This window comes from Phalacrocorax aristotelis, chromosome 24, assembly GCF_949628215.1.
Source record: "Phalacrocorax aristotelis chromosome 24, bGulAri2.1, whole genome shotgun sequence".
Taxonomy (NCBI): domain Eukaryota; kingdom Metazoa; phylum Chordata; class Aves; order Suliformes; family Phalacrocoracidae; genus Phalacrocorax; species Phalacrocorax aristotelis.
In genome coordinates this window covers 2,096,840-2,116,171 of record NC_134299.1, presented here as the reverse complement: position 1 = coordinate 2,116,171, position 19,332 = coordinate 2,096,840, and the positions used below count along the sequence as shown (strand labels likewise).

Sequence of the window (19,332 nt, the reverse complement as noted above, 5' to 3'; positions counted from 1 at the left end):
TAGCCCAAAAATACCTTGAGGATGAGGAGTTTCGGGCAGCAGAGCAAGTCACAAGGAGGGTATGAAGGCCTTTTGAAACTGCTCTTTCAGATAAAAAGACAAAGGGATCAGAACACTGGTTTAAAAGTATTTTTATTTTAGTGTTCCATGAAACCAAAAGGCATTTAAAAACAAGTAACCAGGCTAAAAGCAGACAGTATAAACAGGGAAAAACACATTCAGATCCTTCAATAATAAAACAATACATTTGATTCTTAAGGCCCTTAAAGTCAAAGGTGAAATAACCTTGCTGCACATAAAATGCCCATCCCTTTATGCCAAAGAAGGGCTTTAGCTATTATTGCCAATAAAAGATTGAGGTACAAGGTTTGTGCGATGCTTTCACGGCCATGCGAGTTGAAGCTCTGGCAGGCGGCTCAACACCTGCAACCACCGCAGAGGAAACCCCAGGGGCAAAAGCCAGACACAACCCGGGGCTCACCTCAACGGACATGGCTGTAACTGGCAAAAAAAGGCTGCCAGGAGAGGATATTACAAGTTTTAAGGCTTCATCTCTAAGGAGACGGCCAAGAGCGCATATTACCGCTTTGTTTCTGTGCGTGTAGCTTCAAGGCGCACACTCTCGCCAACAGGAACGCACACGATCCAAGCCTCAAAATCCATGCGCCAAAAGCATCGCACGCATCACCAGGGTGCCTTCTGCAGCCGCGGCTCAGTAGTACCCATATTGTTTTAAAACAAGGCCAGCAAGAGGGAAGAGCCCCATCTTGCTCCCCATGTGTCCAGTTATGACTACCGATAACACCACTTTTGGTTTTTGAACCGTTAGGTCACCGTTCAAAGGCACAACCGGTTTTTCTCTCTGACCTAGAACATCAGAAAGCTGTGGAATAATGTCTAGAAGACAAGTTTATTAGTGAGGTATAGGCAACCTTTTCTTTCCAGAGATCTGCTGAGGCACAAGGAGGAAACAAATTAATCCTTCATCTTCCTCACTATTTCAAGGCACAAGAAGCAGCAGCTGTTTTCAGTAAGGCCAACCAGTACCACTCAAAATTAAAAGCACCAGCCGAGAGCTGAAGATGCCGCTACGACCTTCTGCGTTTCAGACCCTTCATTCACAGAAGGGGGTACAGTAGGAAAGAAATAACCCCTTCAACTGAAGACATCTTCTCAAATAAAAATAAAATTAGAAAAAAGTACCTGAAGCCTTATAAGACTCTCAATGCTTAAGACTTTGTTCAACTCAAGCCTCCCATGAAGGAGAGCTCTGCCAGGAAAGCTCCAGACTTTGGTAGTTACTCAGTTTACAGTAATAAAAATGTAATTAACAGCATTTTTTGAGTTTTCCAATAAATGTATACATCTCTAGGCAAATATATTAAACTACTCTTCACTACAAAAATAGAGTATTTGAGAAGTCTCCAGTAGTTTTCAGTGTTTTATGAAAATAGTAAGCAGACTATTAAGAGGTTGATAGTTGATCCAGCTAGTCTAGTCCCTCAATAAAGTGCTTTGCTATAGAAAAATTAAGTTAGAAACTCACCCCTAAGCCAGGAGTGACCCAACAGACCCTTTCAACTTCCAAAGGTAGGAGCGTTTGCTTTGGTCCTCTGCTACCCTCTCTTTTGGTATTTCAACTTTCTTCTAAGGCTTTTACGGACTCTCACAACCCCGATACATCCCAGAGTTGCAAAGAGGCATCTTATTTTTTTTTGATCTTTGACAAGAGCTCACCAAAAACAAAAAGCCACATTTAGTTTTTCAGTGGAGGAAGCCTGTTGCGGTGGCTGCTCGATAGCGCTATGCTGTTATTTGCTATCCGATGAGACGGGGAGGAGAACATACCTGTCTCTATCGAGCTGCAAAGCAGCCGCACATTAAGGAGGCAAACTGAGGGTACCGATTGTCTAGCAAAACCAGCACTCTCTCTGTTATATAAAATTTTCATTCCATTCTGAGCAGCAAGTCACAAAGAAAACCGCATCAGAATCAGGCACTAGCGCTGTGATGCTCCCACCCCAGCGGAGGGCGGTTTGGTTCCTCTCTTGGCTCTATAACAAATGCAAGTAAGAAAGCCTTGTAAGACTGATCACCTTTGAAGGCCATTCCAAGGAAAGCCCCAGCTCCCAAATCCAAGGTATTTAAATGTAATAAACTGCAACAGTGTAAAGGAAAAATCGTCACAGAACACCCATAGAGCAAGAGACACGGGCCAGGCACGAGTACCATGAAATCCACACCTATTTAAGTCTACAGAACAGAAACCAGGTGTACCTTTGCCTCCCTCATTTGAACGACCTTCAAATCAGGAATTTGAAGTCCATAAGAGGACAGCTTCTGATTTAAAATGCACCTTCGGCCCAAATTCATTACTATCGCTCCTAAGGCAGACAAACGTACCGTGACATCTCAATGTTTCCTGTACCAGAAAAACCTGTAAACCTTCCCCTTGGAGAACTGCTTTGAACCAATACGCACCTTATGAGATTAACTAAGCTTTGCTTCTTCCTTTCCAATCTATGGTTAAACTTGCATTCAACTTTTAGGGCATTAATTACTTTTAAAATACAGCCCACACAGCCCTGGTCTGAAGCACACATCTTTGGACTTCTCCAGTGTAGTAGTTTTTTTTCTTTTTAAAAAACAATCAAATCCTCAAGCTCTACTGTACAAGATTTTATATTGCACTACAACTTAAGATATGGAAAGAAGAGTAATTGATCTATCAAAGCTGCTATGAAATAAAACCATTTAAAAAAATCTTTATAAAGGATCATCAGTGCCTTGCTGGCAAGCACAACACACCAAACCCCCTTCATCCTTCCTATCGCAAACAGCCTTTGGATTAGACGCCTGACCAAACCTTCCGAAATAATGGAAAGGAAACCAAATAAATATGGTAAGTTGACTCCACTTCTGGACTCCATACACAAGACCTGATGTAACTACTAATCAAACCGAGAGTTGCTCAAGGCAGAAACAGGAAAGAGGTCATTTTCTGTGGGCAGCACAACCGGTACCACCTACTTCACATCGTCTCCTTATTAATCAAACTCCACTGGTGGGAATTCAGTCCTTTGTTCCACCAACTTCCCGAGAGCTTTTACATCTTTCCAGCTTTTTTGTTGCCAGACACTGAAACACGAAGGATGTTTGGGGTTTCTTCCATGACTCTGACAAGCAAGTTATCGATGTAGTCTTCAAGCTCACGCACCTGGAGATCCTTCTTGGTAATTGTATCCTTCTGTTTCAAGACCAGCTGGATCAGCTCATCGTGTGTTAGCTGAGCATAAGCATAGGCAGGATCTGAAGGATCATATTTCTTTGAGAGAGAAGAAAAGCAGGGTCATTACAGACATACGGGCATTTCCACATAGCAACAGAATGATACCTGGTAGCTGGCTTGTGGGATTTAAAGCACCAATGAACAACTTCACACACGGTGTTTTCAGAACTACAGCTGCTCTTCAGAAGTATTACTGTGCTTTGTATCTCATTTTAAAAAATAAGTTCCATCCAAACAACATTTCGGAACATCAGTCATTAGCACTTTATGATCAAGAGCAGCAGGCTGCCCAGGGCAAAGCCGCGCAATGGCCAAGGCACTAACAACGACAGGGAGAGGCTGGCAGGCCAGGCAAGCTTTCTGCTACAAAGCACCTTTTGGGCCATTAGCAAACCTAGCCTGGAAAAATTCATACAAACCACTATCTACTCATGCACTGCCAGAATGCAGATTACCTTTCTGAAAGTATTTGGAGGAAAAAAGAGCAACTGCCTCAGAGTAAGTGTGTGCTATTTACGGCACAGCAACACCATTTACAGAGCTTAGGCAGTCTTCTCCAGGACAGGAGGCAGGCTCAGAGCCAGAGGGACATTAAGGACAGTAACCAGGCTGTCAGTTTTAGCATAAAATCTTTGCATAACATCAGTTCTGTAATTAAACTCTTCTCCAGTTTACGCTGAAAGAATGTCATGCTGACTCCAGGCAGCAGCTCATCCAGCTTAGCGAGGGTGCATGCAAGTTACAGCCATGCACCATCAGCTATCATTGTTTACAGACCAGCACAGGGACGGTTGACTAAAACATACCGAAGACTAGGAAAGCCGAATTCAGGTTAAACAGCAAGAAACACCCACCTACGCCTTTAGCATTTCCCTCTTGTTGTGGTTAGCGCTGTGAAAACACATCGCAACACAGTTTCTCCAAGAAGTCTGCTTTTAACCCTTCAGCAGATTTGGCAGGTACTGCCAGTTCCTCCAGCTACCTTTTCAGGCGCTGCACTGGAATGCCAGCCCAGGCTTTTCTTTCACAAGGAGCATGCCTACAACAGGCTCACGTGACTACATCAAGCATAATTTCTTATGTGGAATCAGAATACTAATTACAACTTCTCAACTCACTCAAAATAGCAACATGTCATTTTGAATCATTAACTCGGATTTTCTTCTTTCCCACTTACACCAGGAGGCGGCACTACAGTTATTTTGGTACTAACTTTTCATTTTTCCCAAAAAACCCTTAGAGACAATAATGGTACCCAGGGATTTTTTTCCCTGCTGACCCAGAGATGCTTCTAGCCATTCTGATCAACACGACTTTTAAGCTACGCCTCAAGCCTGCAGGTCTCTTCTGCAGCCAAGATTATGCAAAAAGCCCCTTGATAGCTGAGTGGTTATGCAAGCTGCACAGCTACGCTTTTAGGAAGCGGCTGTGCTTTAATGGCAGGCGCCTGGCTCTCAATCTGCACAGGATATTAATGCAACGCATTACAAGGCAACAGCCACCCTGAGGTTACTTTTGCCACCTTCTCAGCTTTAAGAGCCACATGCTTATTTCAGGGTGAAAATGAGCTTTGGGGACTAACCATGTCTGACAATCAGCAGTGACTAATTTGTCCAGTCTTTGGTGCAGATCCAAGTTACACGGCTCCCACACGTCACCAACGGGACTATCTTCCAGAGGGAGCGCCGCCCGTGAGTGACCCATCAGTCCTGCCACAGCCTCCTCACGGCTCACACACACCCTGCTCACCTCTGGGGTGGTCCGACGGCACCCTGCACACCTCTCCGCTGAGAATCCCCTCCGCAAACAAGAGGCACCCATTCTATTACAGATCAGCTTGCAAGAAAAAAAAATATTTAAAGACTGTCCTCAACTTTGGGGACTGACAAAAAGAAAGGTCATGCCCGCCATGGTCTGATAACCACTGTTCTTTTTCTGCTCAGGATATTTGAGGTATGACGCTAGGCAAACTGTCTTGAATACACAAACTCTAAACCAAAGCCTAAGCAGTAAATTGAACAAAGTGCCGCTTTCCTCCATACCTTCACGTTCATCTCAAGCAGCTTTTCATCCATAGTGCTGATGACATTCAGGTTTTTAGTTTGAGATTTGTTTGCTGTGGCATTCATTGGCTTCACAGGATGGAGTCTGCAATATTAACAAAGGTTTTTAATGCCTAAGTTATTTAGGCAGTACATATAACACCAGCACTACACAGATCTTCAGACTAAAAACAGATATAGCAAGAAATTGCGAAAAACTCCTACCCTTCTCTATCTCCAGAGAGATAAGAGATTCAGCCTCAGGAAGACAAGGCATTTCTGTCTAAGCTATAGGCTTTTTCTAAGTACACACCAGTTCTCTTTCCACTATCTTTACGGACTTAAGGCATTGGAGATAAAGAAGCAAAACAAGGGAAATACATCCTGAATGGTACGTCACAGAAGAGCCAGGCCAGTCTACATGAGAAGGCAGTGCACAGCGGCGGTTACTCTGATCTCACACGCACTAGTATTTGAGCCTGACTTTCCTAACGAGAACATATTTGTGGTTCTTGCAACATATCAAGTACTTCTAACTATGCTGGGACAAGCATGTATTATTCCTTTTCCAATCTGAACTTAAGCCATAAGCTGCCAAAAAAGTCATACCTTCATCTGCTCGAGCAGGGTTTACATATTGCCAATTTCAGTAGAGGAAGAAAATTTTACTTGTCTCAGCAAATGCCGGCCCAGAAGCATCCTAGACCCTAGACGGAGTTCTGCAGATAAAGTACTGAGGGCTGACAGGTCAGCGGCACTGCTCCTCGGACAACAGTACCCCAGCAGGCAGGAGGAGCTGCAGACAGCTCCGGAAAGCAGCCATGCGTTCGAGGCAGAGAGAGGCTTTAGCTGCATTGCTTGCTGCAATTCGCTTCGAGGCTCAGGAGCCCAGTTCAGCCAGGAAAGGAAGCACTGCAGTTTATCAGGCTTCCTGTGACCATTCTCCCATTTCTGAAAAATGGAGGAATTGCAGTCCATTTCCCCAATTTGATGAAATGAGCCTATTTCTAAAAACTGTGACTGAGCCTCCCTAACATTTCTCCTAAGAGGTAGCACCGTGATTAATGGCAGATCCCTCGCGTGCTCTGGGCGTCCTTAGTAGCTATACCAAGACATCTGGTGCCAGCAATGATCCTACGCTGGCATGACAGGACCCAGGCCCTGACAAATCCACAGGCTGGAGGAAGTTAAGGCTGTGCAATGCCACGTCACTGCAAAGTAAATTCCTGCAGCTGGAGAGACAGATCTGCGCTCACAGAAGGAAAAGCAAGGCTCACATCAGCACTGAGATACTTTCTGGGTATTTCCCGTATTTTCTCACCTGTGCTTAGGAGACACAGTTTCACCACTCTGCTGAGTTTGGTTAGGATATGTTTCAGAGGGTGAAACCCATGCCTGAAGAAGCTTCTTCTTGCCAGAATTTCCTGCTTTATCTGCGAAGCCCTCGGCTGTTGGCTTTTTCGGAGACTCTGCTCTACGACTTGGGGCATCAGAGGGGAGAGAATGAGAGAAAGAGTAAGGCTGGGAAGGACTTGACAGGGAGGAAGATGAAACGGAAGGCTCAAAGAAGTCACAGTCTGCACGCTCCGAAACACCTGCGCTTATTTTCAGTTCTTGTTTCTCAAAATGACTCTTACGCTCCCTGGAATGAGATGTCATACCTGAGCCTGAGTCAGCTACCTGGTTATTGACACTGTGAACATCTACTCTGGCAGGCAGCAGAGGCAGTTTGCTTGGCTTGCAAGCACCAGGAACGCTTCCTCCTCCTCCTGGAGCAGCTGGAGTTACTCGGGCTTCAGCAGAGCTATCACAGTGCTCTTTCAGTTCTTCATGCAAAGGCATTAAATCTAGGGACTGCTTTCCTGAAGTGTTTTTATCACCTGCAGTGACACCACAGTTCTCCTGGCAGTCACCCAGCAGCTCGTCATCAGAGCCTCCCTCTGGAATAACTGGAAGACCAGCCAGTTTCGAACCACGGTCTCCAGTAATGGGATTGGCAGACTTTAAATTTGTAAGACAGTCAAATAAATCATCATCACCTTCATGTTTGAAATGCCTATTGCTGCTGCCATCTCTGGGTGTCACTGGTGGAGCGATAGTCTCTAATGAGCCACTTTGGGGGAGGCATCCATGAGCATCCAAGGCTTTCTCATTAGGTAACAGCAGCCCAGGCACAGATTTCATACCATCGCCTGAAGAAGGCACATCACCACTTAACTCACCAGCCTGAGAAACCAGCAGGCACTTTTTCAGCGTTAAAGACATCCGTGGCGCTGGTTTTGGAGTGACTAACACCTCACAGCCAGCCTTCCCTACACTGGCTTCCCAAGTGGATGGTGTGTGAGCTCCCAAGGTTGGTTTGGAGGATCCTACTTGAGAAAGACAGTCATTTTTATCAAGTGGAGTTGCTTGGGGCTCTAATGTGGGTGCACATTCTTCTTGTCTCTTTTCACCAAAGGTCTCCTGCTTCTCATTCAGCTCACCCTGGGGGGAAGGTGGCTGTTCAGCACTGATCTCTGGCAAGAGGCTATTACTACACTTTCCATCTCTCTCAAAGTGTTTGCTGTCCTTTGTGCAGGGTTGAGTGTTTACACCACCTACTTCCATGCCACCCTGAACAGCGATCTTGCTGCCTTGGATGGGACCTGTGCTGTCACTAGAGAGTTTTGAGGACAGGTGGCACCCCACTTCCAGCTCTCCTGTTGCATCTGAACCTGTCAACATTTCACTGAAATCAGAGTGCTGTTTTTCACATTCCTGCCCACCCAAATCCTCATCACCTGATATAACACCCTGTGATCCATCAAGGAGAAAGGACACAGATTTCCCTTTGTCTAGCTTACTACTTTTCAAAGAATTGTCAACCTGAAGCTGGGGAGAATCCCACTGCTTCTTTAGAGCCAGACCAGGGTTGTCAGAAGGGGTGCCGAGAGGGTTTGATACAGCTTTGACATTACTAGTTAAAGCCATATCTGAAGAGCTCCCTGAAGTATTGCGACCAGGGCGTTCTGCTGAGGAACAGTCTTTATCACAAGGAAGGCAGAAAGGGGAAGAACTAGCAACAGCTTGGAAACCTGGTGCATCTTGCTCCCACCCAAGGTTGGACACAAAAGGATTATTGTCATTAAAATGACAATCAGAGGGGCAAGAAGGTGCAGGTGGGCAAGAGAGACCCCGGGAAGCCTGCATATCAGAGCTTTCAGGATCCCGGCCCCGTGAGCTCTGCCCCCATTCAGAAGCAAAAGGATTATTGCCACTACCAGAGACCTGCCCAGGAAGAGGCGCTTTGGGAAGGGAGGCTGCAAGATGATGGGACGAAGGGAAACAGGCAGTGCCTTCAGGATCCAGAGCTGCGGATGCCCTGCCCCACTCAGAAGTAAAGGGGTTCTTGCCATGAAAAAGCTCTGCAGCAAAAGGAGAAGTAATAGATGCAGGAGAACTAGTAATGTTTTCAGAGTCTGGCACTTCAGCTTTTTGTCCCGTTTTAGAAATAAAAGGATTATTGTCACTACTGATATGGTGTACAGAAAGAAAAGCAGGAAGGGAATCAGGTGCAAGAGTAGGAAGCGTGGCTTTGGTTTCCTCCTCTGAAGACACGCCCAGTCTGCAAAAAGGGACAAAAAACTCGCATGTCACTTGCGGATGCAACATGAGGCAGGAACAGACAAGCTTTAGCACCAGACTCCATCAACTCCCAACACTGGAGATGAGTTATACTTGCAAGAGACCTCAGAGCCTATCTGATAGACTTTACACACTTCAATGCATCTTCACAAAGCACTCAACTTATGTCAGAACACTTCTGCTGTAGAGTTTGCACAGGTTACTGTGGCACTGCTTTTAAGCACTATCTCATCTTTTGCACCCCAAGCAATTTTATTAGTAAGACACTTCATATGCAAGTCGTTTAAACATGAGAAGCACTGGAGGTAAGGAGTTAGAGACAGACACAAAACAGACTTATTAGTAGGACACACCCATACATATAAAAACACATACACATGCCTATATATATATAAAAAAAATAGACAGAGAGGGATAAAGGAGCAGGATTTCCGAAAAAGCCTTGTGTACAAATTAACACAAATGTCCTTCATGTTGCTGTGAACAATGCCAAAGCAGAAGGGCTCCAAGATTAACACTTTTGAAGACCACAGCCAAATAAGGAAGAGAAAAGTAGAGATATTAGAACTGGTATTTCAGCCCCTGGGTACGTTCAAGCCACGCAGCTCAGAAGAATGTTAGTTTTTGCAAAAGATCAGCAAGAAAAACCACCCCTACAATACCTGCAAAGATGCCTGCACTCAGAAAACCACTATCTCAGCATCACTTATAAGGAACAACCCTATATCGCTCTCTTTTTCATACTGAGAAAGAACTCAGATTTATTATTTCTTATCAAAGGGCCCAATGGCTAGTTTAAAACCACCAGGTAATGTGCAGAGCAACAAGCTTCAGCTGCATGCAGCATGCCAAGTTGTGAAGCGCTCACTGCTCTGTGGCAGGAAGCAGCCTAGTTAAAGCCTGTCACTGTCACAGCACATCGCTATTTATGTCAGCCTCTGAAGCAAACACGACTGACCTGGGCTTGACAGCTTTGGTCTTCACCGGCACAGCAGCTTTTTCAGGTTTCTGCTCTTCCTCGAAAGGGTTGAGTGTCTGCTTACTTGCAAAGATGTCTTCTGCACAGTGACTGTCTTCTGAGGGATTCCCTCTGCTTAGATCTGCTGGAAGTTCAAGATGTTTGGCCTCTTGTTCTCTTTTCTCTTCCATAACTTTGTTTTCCTCATCCTGAAGGGTCCTGTCAGGAATATTCTCAGCATCACTGGTCTTCACTGCTTCCTTCTTTCCTGTGACCAGAGAGAGCAAGGCAGACTTTTTGTGGTCAGTTTTTTTGGTCTCTTTAATAACCTCGACACTCGGAGGAACACTAGTTTCCAGGTATTCTTCACTGCTAAGCAACTTGTATGATGGCAAAGTCATAGATTTAAAGGTCTCCAAGGATGCAGACCCAGAGAAAGCATGACTAGGAGACGTTCTTCCCGTCTCTTCAGGTCCTTTAGTAGATCGGGAACACAGATCCTCTTCTGAAGCAAAGAGCTGCATCCTCCTGAAGTGGTGAGGAGAGGGGGAAGAGGCTGGTGTGTTGTCCTTCGTTGAGCTCTCTTCCATATATACATGACTGCCATTGATACACAGACTAGACTTGGAAACAGGATCGCTTTTGGATCTAAGGCCACTGAATAGAGAGAGCCCTTCTTTCTTGGTGTGGCTAGTGGCTGCTTGGTTTAGTTGCCTGCTGTCCAAAATTGCTGGTTTACGAGGTTTAAATACAGGAGAAGGAGAGGACTTCTCTTCCAGGGCATTTCCAAAGGCTCCTGGAAAAAATAAACGGTAAGAAATTCAACATGCAAGAAAATCCTGTCCTCTGGCACTTGCTACTGACAACCGCAGCACTTCACAGCCACCAGTGGACGTCAGCAACAGAAATATCCCAAATGTGACTTAATTAGAACTCTGAAAAGTGTGAAAAGCACAAGTGAACCTTTGGAAAAAGGCTTTGTGCTTCACCAGTGTAGTCAGTGCCAATACTCACTTTCTGAGGTCGGAGAGGTCTCAGACTCCTCGTCATCCCATTGCGACTGGAAGTCGCTGGGCCGAAGCCGAACCCTCTCGGTGACAGGCTGCTGCGTCGGTAGGACTGACATGGACTGGGAGAGGGAAGTCTTCTGCAGGCCCGGTTTGGAAAACAGGGTTTTGAATTTTGACTTCTTCTTTTCCTTCTCCACTGACTCATCCTCGCTGTCAGCAGGGGAGTGAGTCGTGCTGGGAATGATTGCCGACGCCGTGTCAGAAAGGCCACTGCTTCTCTTCCCCTTGATCTTATCTTTGAGCTTGCCAAAGGGAGAGCGAGACTTGTCTTTCACGGACAGATCAAACATACTGGCTGTCATGTTGCTCCTCATAAACTGGATATCCACTTCAATCTCCCCTCTCTCCTTTTCCTTTTTCCCTGGTTTGGAGCGAAGCTTGTACCACCTGCAGAAACAAGGAGATTTCTTTTCAAACAAGTTCTTGAGAGGCATGGGTAACTTAGAACAACAGAGGGGGTTTATGTCTTACAAACCAAATAAGCCTACAGTGTAGGGGGAAAAAAAAGCAAAGCCTTTAATCTTACAACTACATCATAATCATATGGCCCCAGGTACCAAGGAAAACATTTCTTATTGTAAATAGAAAGTTATTAGTAAAATCTGTTTTAAAACAGAAGGGGTTAAAAAAAGAAGAAAAAAATGGAAACACAACATGGAATTCCCATATTTCAGCTCATCCACTCTCTTCTCTGCTTTTATCTGGCTTCCCGAAAGAAATTTGCAGAAGCTAGGACTTTGAAGTGAGTGCGAAAGAAGCAGCCTCAGAGAGCTGAAACTGGTACCAGAGAGCTTGCACACACATCCCACGCCCTCATACCTTTCATTCCAGCCTCTTTTCAGTTGTTATCTTAATGCCTCTTAAGCTAAGGAACCCCTAATCAACACAAGGGGAGCCAAACCAAACCTTCCAGAGCGTCTGGGCATTTCCACTCACCTCCCGGAGCTCGTGACTGGGGTGCACCAGGAAGGACATTCCTTACAGACAGAATCTTATTCCTTTCTGAAACGCAGCTCCAGAATATTAAGCACTGCATATTAAGCAAGTGCTCAGGGTATCCTGAACTGCAAAAACACCATCTGCATGCCACTACCACATGTGCTCAATTACCACTTAATGACATTGAAACCACATTAGGGTCAGGGAAGAAAGTTATCAGCACTGCACACCAATACTTGTTTGTCTATTGCTGGAGCCGCAGACTTCCCAGCTCCGCAGAATCGACAGCAAAGGCCACCTAGAAAATGCAGCTTCTTCCTCCTTACCAGCTGGTACATGAAAATAGAGGAAGCGAACACAGCATGCAAATCTGCCTCTCCATCAGATTTGCACTTCATTCCTTTGAAGGTGCACTGGAAGCAATGAAAGAGAATGGGGAAAGGCAATTTGCTTCAGAGAAAATTCAAAACTGATGAGCATTAGCTGAAGGAGATGAATTCAGAAATCTGCTAGAGAGAAACACGTTAGAGGGAAATGAACACTCAAGCACCACGCTACAGTTAGAGGTTCAGACCTGAGGTTACAAGACACCAGCACCAGGGGAGGGATTTTATAAGGAGACATTCAGTTTTGTCAGGTCCCTAAAAGCTGAAGTCCCACAGCAGCGAGGGAAGCACGAATCCTTTGCCTTTAATGCAAGCCAGCACTGGGCGCTTTTGTTCTAAACCGCGTGATTTCTAGGAGCATCCCGCACTTGTACAGCACCACAACTACTCATTTGGCCGGCGCTTTGCCCCGGGGAACGAGCAGGCCCTGTTCGAAAAACTACACGTTCAGCAAAAGGCTGCTTCGCACTGAAACACGGCCATCGCTCTGAGAAGCACACCCCTGCGTCTGCCTCAGAGTGTCTGCAAGCAAACGGCATACCGACAACCTCCCCCCAAAACTACACAATATAAATCTTATCCGTTTATTATGTTAGAGTGCATGTGTCAATCAACACGCATTTATTTTCCAAATAAAGCCAGTCCTTTACAGGTACATGTCACCACAGCAGCTAAGCAATGACAAAAGAAACAGGCTTCAAACAGGAAATCGAGGGCTGGGGGCACGACACTAACAAACGGAAATATCAGGAGTTTTTCCAGGAGCAAAGCTGGGGTTCCCCCTCCCTTCTTTTTTTCTTTGGCACAGACACAAAGAAACCAGGCCGGGAGGACCTGCGACGCTTGCCTCGAAGGGCTGACTCTGTGAACTCTGCTGACTGAAGGCACATCACCCCTCCGCACTGTAAACACATTAGCGCTTGACACAACCTTAATGACAGCCACATTATAATTAAGGCTTCACAAGCAGTGACGGCTTTGTCAAGAAAGACGATGCAGATCTCTGCTTTGGCCAAGCTGGCGTTAATACCTGGATCTGCTCAGGTGAGTGAGAAGAGGAAGGTGACTCACCAGCCACCTCAAGCCACATTACAAGGCTGCTGACTCCCAGTAAAACCCTCCCAGTAACCACCCCTGGGATTTCAGCCCATCGTCCCAGTGTTTACATTCAAAGGAGCAAGTATGACACAGAGCTGGCGCTCGACATTAAAGGAAAACTCTCCCAGCTCGGCGTGCTGCTGACACCAGTGAAGCCAGCCCATACCACACTGAATTGCCTACTCTTACGCATGCTTCGGCTCTGCTAGGTATTTATTAAGAAAAATACATAAGCAGCTGGCTGTAGCCTGTGCTCACTCTCTGTCAGAAGGAGAAGGCATTTCAAGTACATTAAGTTTCTCAGGTCAACCTGCCCGTTCGCAGCGTACCTTGTCAGCACTTGCACATGAATATTGACAAACAAAGCCAAGCACGAGGCAGGACTGGCTGAAAAAGCACCACCTGCATTTCCCAGGCCATCCCAGCAGCCACAGGTCCCAGGACCCCCAGCCTCTTCCATGGGGCAGGCATCCTGGAGCTGTGGGGGGCTGACCCACATCAGGGGGGACCCTGCCCTGAAGGGGCACCCCACAGGCCCTCACAGGGCTTGAGAAGACCCCGTGGGGCACAGGGGTCCCTCACCACAACCCGTCTCCAGTGGGGGACTGGGGTCCCCCACGAGAATCCCAGTGGGGCTCAGGGGTCCCCACGGGGCACAGGGGTCCCCCACCAGAACCCCAGTCCCCTGTGGGACTCACAAGTCCCCACGGAGCACTGGGTCTCCCATCAGAACCCCAATCACTTGTAGGGCACAGGGGTCCCCCACCTGGTCCCCACACAGACACCCACCCCCCCTCCCCGGCCCCCATGAGGCACAGGGCCCCCCCACCTCATGTCCCCAGAGGCTCCCCCTCACAGCCCTGGAGGCCCCCCCCCCGCCCCCGTCCCCTCACAGCCCCGGAGGCCCCCCCCCGCCCCGTGTCCCCTCGCAGCCCCTGAGGCCACCCCGCCCCGTGTCCCCTCGCAGCCCCTGAGGCCCCCCCGCCCCGTGTCCCCTCGCAGCCCCGGAGACCACCCCGCCCCGGGCCCACCTGGTGTGCCGCCGGCCGCCATCGGCCCTCAGGGCCGCCAGATCGACTTCGGCGCGTCCCAGGAACTTGTCGAGGCCGACGAGGGCGCGGTGCAGCACGGTGAGGCGGAGGGCGGCGGGCCGCGGCGGCGGCGGCAGCTCGAAGGTGGCCTCCTCCCGCCAGAGCGGCTCCCCCTGGCACCGCTCCGCCACCGAGGTGGAGAACTTGTCGCGGCCCAGCGCCATCACGGTGTAGGCGTCGCTGCCGCCGCCGCCCGCCGCCGCCTTGGCCCGCAGCCCCCGCGCCCGCAGCACCGTCACCTGGACGTGGGTGGGCGCCCAGGCCGGGGCCAGCCCCGGGCCCGACATGGCGGCGGGAGCGGAGGGGAGCGGAGCGGCCCGGTGCGCGGTGCCCGCCCGGTGTGCCGTGCCCGGCCCGGTGCGCTCCCGCCCCGCCCGATGGCCCCGCCCCTCTCGCGAGAGCACGGGGCGGGGCCGGCGGGGGCGGGGCCCGGGCCCCACAGGTGTGTCCAGGCGCGTGTGCAGGTGTGCAGCGGGTACAGGGGACGCACAGGTGGGTACGAGGGGTGCGCAGGAGCGGGGGTGGGTACAGCCGGGTGGGGGTGTGAGCTGCTTGTGTGTACAGGGGTGTCTGTGAGCTCTGTGTGTGTACAGCTCTGTGTACAGGTGTGGGTGTATACAGCTGAGTGTGTACAGGTAGGGGTGTGTAGAGCTGTGTGGGTGTGTACAGCTGTGTACAGCTGTGTGCACACAGCTCTGTGTACAGCTGGGTGTGCAGGTTTGTGTACGTGTGCATACAGGGGTATGTGTGTATACAGCTGGGTGTACAGCCGTGGGTGTGTGTACAGCCGTGGGTGTGTGTGTACAGGGGCGTGTGGGTTTGTGCATGTGCAGGGCTGTCCGTGTCTGCACAGGGCAGTGTGTGCACATGTTTTGGGGGACACACAGGTGCCTGTGCATGTCCAGGGGTACAGGCGTGTGGGGGGGTGCAGTCCAGGGGCTGTAGGGTGAGCGGTGTGCGTGCAGGCGGGTGCAGGGCTGAGCCGGCTGACCTGTCCTGGCGCCAGCTCTGTCCCCTTGCCCACTCGGAGGCTGCAGGAAAAGTACCGGCGCTTCTCCAAAAATAAACTCGCAGGAGAAATGCCATTTCCAACACCCAATGTGATGAAAGCCGTGTGATTCATTTAATGAAACAGGCAGCTACTTACAGCCATCACGCCAGCAGAAGGCTTTTCACCCCTTCCTCGCACCCCCGCAGGCCCATTTCCTTCATTAATTTAGAATTATGATGCCGCAAGGCGCTGAAGCGAAGCATGCAGCCTGCTGCCCCTCCCACGGGGCTGAGCACTGCGTCCTCAGGAGCTTTGCTCCCCCATCCCACCTCCTGCTCCCCGGGAGCATCCGCCCTGCACACAGCAATGCTGGCAATGCTCTGGTCCCCCCCTCCGAAGCCTGACAGCCTCGGAATGAGGCTACAGCAGCCCATCGGACCGCAGCATCTCAGGGTGACCCACAGAGCAGCACATGCAGGGAGCAGCCAGCCCCGGGGACAGCCCTTGGGCCATGCACGCTGCCCTGGGGGACTGCCTGCAGCCAGGAGGGGAGAGGGCAGCCCCGTGTGGGTGTAGCCTGTGCCCCCCGCGGAGGTGCAGGTTCACCTTTTGGACCCTCACAGGAGGGATGGGCTTTGCTGGGGCTGGTGGGGTCATGGATGCGCAGCTGGTGACAGCTGTGGCAATGTTGCAGGGAAGAGCTGTAGCAAATGCATTTTTGGTCGTGCTGGCTGCTGTCCTGGAGGCAAAGGGAGCTCAGGGCAGGAAGGGAGCAGAGCCGAGCACCCCAATGCAGGGCAGGCATAGGGAAAGATGCTGCAGCGAGTGCTGCAAACCCCTGGGCAGGCAGAAGGGCCACATTTGCCTCCGGTTCCACAGGCAGGACAGGCATCCCTGACCCTCCGGCAGCGGGGAAAGCTCTGCCATGCACGGGACAAAGTGCACGGCCGCGGAGGGTCTGGGGAGTGGGACCCCAGCCTCAGAGCACGCCGCCAGCAGCCCCACAGTTCTTGGAAGGGATGATCTTCCTCTTACAGGTGAACATCTTCCGGAGCTCCCCACGGAAGCGGTCGTGCAGCCAGGCGTAGAGGAAGGGGTTGCAGCAGGAGGAGCTCATGGCAAACCAGTGGCAGAGCAGTTGGATGAGGAGGAAGTAGTGCTTGTTGATGAGGTTGATGTCGATGTCCCGGATGATGTTGAAGACGTGGATGGGGAGCCAGCAGACCCCGAAGGCTGCCACCACCAGCACAATGAGGCGGAAGATCTTCCTCTTCCTCAGGCGGTCGAACTCGGCTTGGCTCTGCGTGGGGTGGCCGGGCACAACGCGGTTCCTCAGCTTCACCGAGATGCAGATGTAGGAGAGGGAAACGGCAGAGAGGGGCAGGATGTAGGTGACGATCAGGGTGCCGTAGGCGTAGGCCAGGCGCTGAGTCTCCTTCTCCATCCAGAACTCCTCGCAGATGGCGAAGCCCTCCTGCTGAAACTCCACGTGGTACGTGTGGGCGATGGCGGGGGCCACCAGCCCGCAGGAGAGCAGCCAGATGCCCCCCACCACAGAGATGCAGCTGGTAACCGAGATGCGCTTCTTCAGGGGGTGCACGGTGGCATAGTACCTGCGGGGAGAAAAATGGGGGAGCCTGAGCCCCAGAGCATCCCCCCAGCAGCCCAAGCCCCCTGGCAGCCCGGGAAACCCACAGCCACCATGGCCACCCCCATGGCACTTCCCAGACACTTAACGAAGGCAGAAGGGCCGGCACGAGGGGCTGCGGGAGGCAGAGCCCCACCAGCTGCTGGGAGAGGGCTGGCTGGGGACAGGGACGATGACCATGTCCCCTTGCTCTGCCATGGAGCCCAAGGAAGCACCAGGTCCCCTTTGCTGTTTTGCAAAGCGGGGTGCCCAGCGGGGCTAGGCGTGGAGCATCCCTCCCACAGCCTGTCTCTGAACCTGCCTTGAGGACCACAGGCAGCACTGAGTGAATAACAATAAAAGCTGGCAATTCCTCTTTTACTTCCTCCTTCCTTGAACATCTTCCACTCCTCTCCACGCTGCCTCATCTTACGATCAAAGGCTTGCCCTAAGCGAGCTCCCAGCAAGGGATCTTCAGAGCCTGTAATTTGATTTTATGCAGCTCCTTCACACACTGAATGCTCTGCCCCCTGCGACAGCCCGTGCTGGTGGCTGCTTCGTATCGCAGCGTTCGCTATCGCAACGATTTGTATTGCAGCGTTTCACATTGCAGTGTCTGGTAGTGCAACACGCAGCGCGGTTGCCCATGCAGAGAAAAGCACCAACAGCTCTTCGGCACATGCTTTGCTTGAGGGCTCACACTGAAGTCCGAGACCGGCAGAGCCGGCGTGGCTGTGTGCTCCCCTCCGTCAGAGCTGGAGGATTTGGGCTGAAATCATCCATTTGGGATAAATCCCAATGACGTTTTATGAATGCGCTGAGGACAGTACAACTTGGTGGCTGCCTCTTTAGCAGGAGAAACATAAGCAAATCAGTTTCACCCCAAAAAAGGGGCTTTGCTGAAGAGCAAAGGAACAACGGTAGCGCTCCTGGGGACATCTCAAGCCCATGGCAAGGGGAGCATGGCTCTGCCAGCAGTCCAGGCTTTCTCAGCTATTCCACTCAAATCTTCCCTTTTATTTGGCCCTTCTCGTCATGGTCCTGCTCTGCTGTCCCCCAGGGACAGAGACGAACCAGCGTGAGAGGCACAAGAGGCACTCCCGCCCTGCCGTAGGCACTGCCGTCATCACACCCATCCCCGCGGGGTTTGCAGCACCTTTTATGAGAGGAGAATCTCTATGGAAACACGGTTTTTAAAACACCACCCCCCCACCGTCAGCCCCTGCTCAGGTGCACTCAGGGAGGTTCAAGTGCTCTCCACTCAGGGGCCAAAACTCAGCGTGATTTGGGTGCAAATTTATCCAGCAAAGTATGAAGAACTGGGTGCAAACTCCAAGAGCCTTGTAGAAGAGCTGTGCCTGCCGGCAGCGCAGAGCTGGCCGCGGGAGGTCTGGATTCTGGTAGAGATGGCTTCATACAGGCAGGCATGAAACCGCACAACATCACTTCCCGACGCAAAACAGCAGCCAGCCGAACACCCCCACTACGCTTCCTCCGCCCAAGGCCGAGTCCTGATGCTAAAGAAAAGCCCACAGAGAGACTGCAAAGATTCCCCTGGATTTTTCTTTTTCAAATTTTGAGTGTTTGGCATGTAACACCCTGAGCCGAGCAAGCAGCAGCCTCAGGGGGACCGGAGGAGGACAGACCCGGACCCCCGAGCCATCCACCCTTCCAGCACTTACCTGTCAACCGCGATGGCTGTGAGCGTGAAGACGGAGACATAGACCGTCATGGGCTGCATCAGGAAGACAAAGTAGCACAAAAACTTCCCAAAAACCCAGCCCTGGGGGTTGAAGGCATAGGCCAGGGTGAAGGGCACGCATGTGGCACACATCAGCATGTCGGAGAATGCTAGGTTCCCGATGAAGAAGTTGGTGACGTTGTGCATCTTCTTGGTCTTGCAGATGACGTAGAGGAGCAGGTAGTTGCCAAAGACGCCGACGAGGACAACCAGGGTGTAGCAGGGGATGATGAGGGGTTTGAAGGACTGGATGAGCTGCACCCCGATGAACTGCACACTGGTGTTGGAGCGGTTCTGCAGGGCGAGCTCGTAGACAGTGGCGTTGATCACGTCCCTGTCCCCATCGGGCTCCATGGATGAGGCTGAGACTTGAGAAGTCCCTCGTTTCGGCCAGCCTCGGCACCCCAAAAATCCGTCGGTCGCAGGTTTCAGCTGTCCATGGGGCGCATCTTGCTCCTCGTCACAGCTTTGCCGTG

General features: G+C 50.5%; 2 protein-coding genes across 4 annotated transcripts; both read right to left on the bottom strand.

The window, feature by feature from the left end:
• Positions 1-115: 115 nt before the first annotated feature.
• Positions 116-14,875, bottom strand: RAB11FIP1 (RAB11 family interacting protein 1). 3 transcript variants are annotated; one of them, XM_075074793.1, is made up of 6 exons: positions 14,438-14,875; positions 10,928-11,370; positions 9,914-10,709; positions 6,653-8,935; positions 5,332-5,437; positions 116-3,325 (listed from the first exon to the last, which is right to left on the bottom strand). In XM_075074793.1, exons 1-6 carry the CDS (start codon positions 14,782-14,784, stop codon positions 3,107-3,109), a joined length of 4,194 nt encoding a protein of 1,397 aa, XP_074930894.1. In that variant the 5' UTR covers positions 14,785-14,875; the 3' UTR covers positions 116-3,106. The 3 variants fall into 3 exon arrangements, with proteins under 3 accessions (XP_074930894.1, XP_074930895.1, XP_074930896.1); XM_075074794.1 differs by having other exon boundaries at positions 6,653-6,811; XM_075074795.1 differs by lacking the exon at positions 6,653-8,935.
• A 1,530-nt stretch (positions 14,876-16,405) lies between these two features.
• LOC142048157 (prolactin-releasing peptide receptor-like) lies at positions 16,406-19,245 on the bottom strand. Its single transcript, XM_075074796.1, has 2 exons — positions 18,798-19,245; positions 16,406-17,101 (listed from the first exon to the last, which is right to left on the bottom strand). The coding sequence occupies exons 1-2, from the start codon at positions 19,208-19,210 to the stop codon at positions 16,468-16,470; spliced, it is 1,047 nt and encodes a 348-aa protein (XP_074930897.1). The 5' UTR covers positions 19,211-19,245; the 3' UTR covers positions 16,406-16,467.
• Between the last annotated feature and the right edge of the window lie 87 nt (positions 19,246-19,332).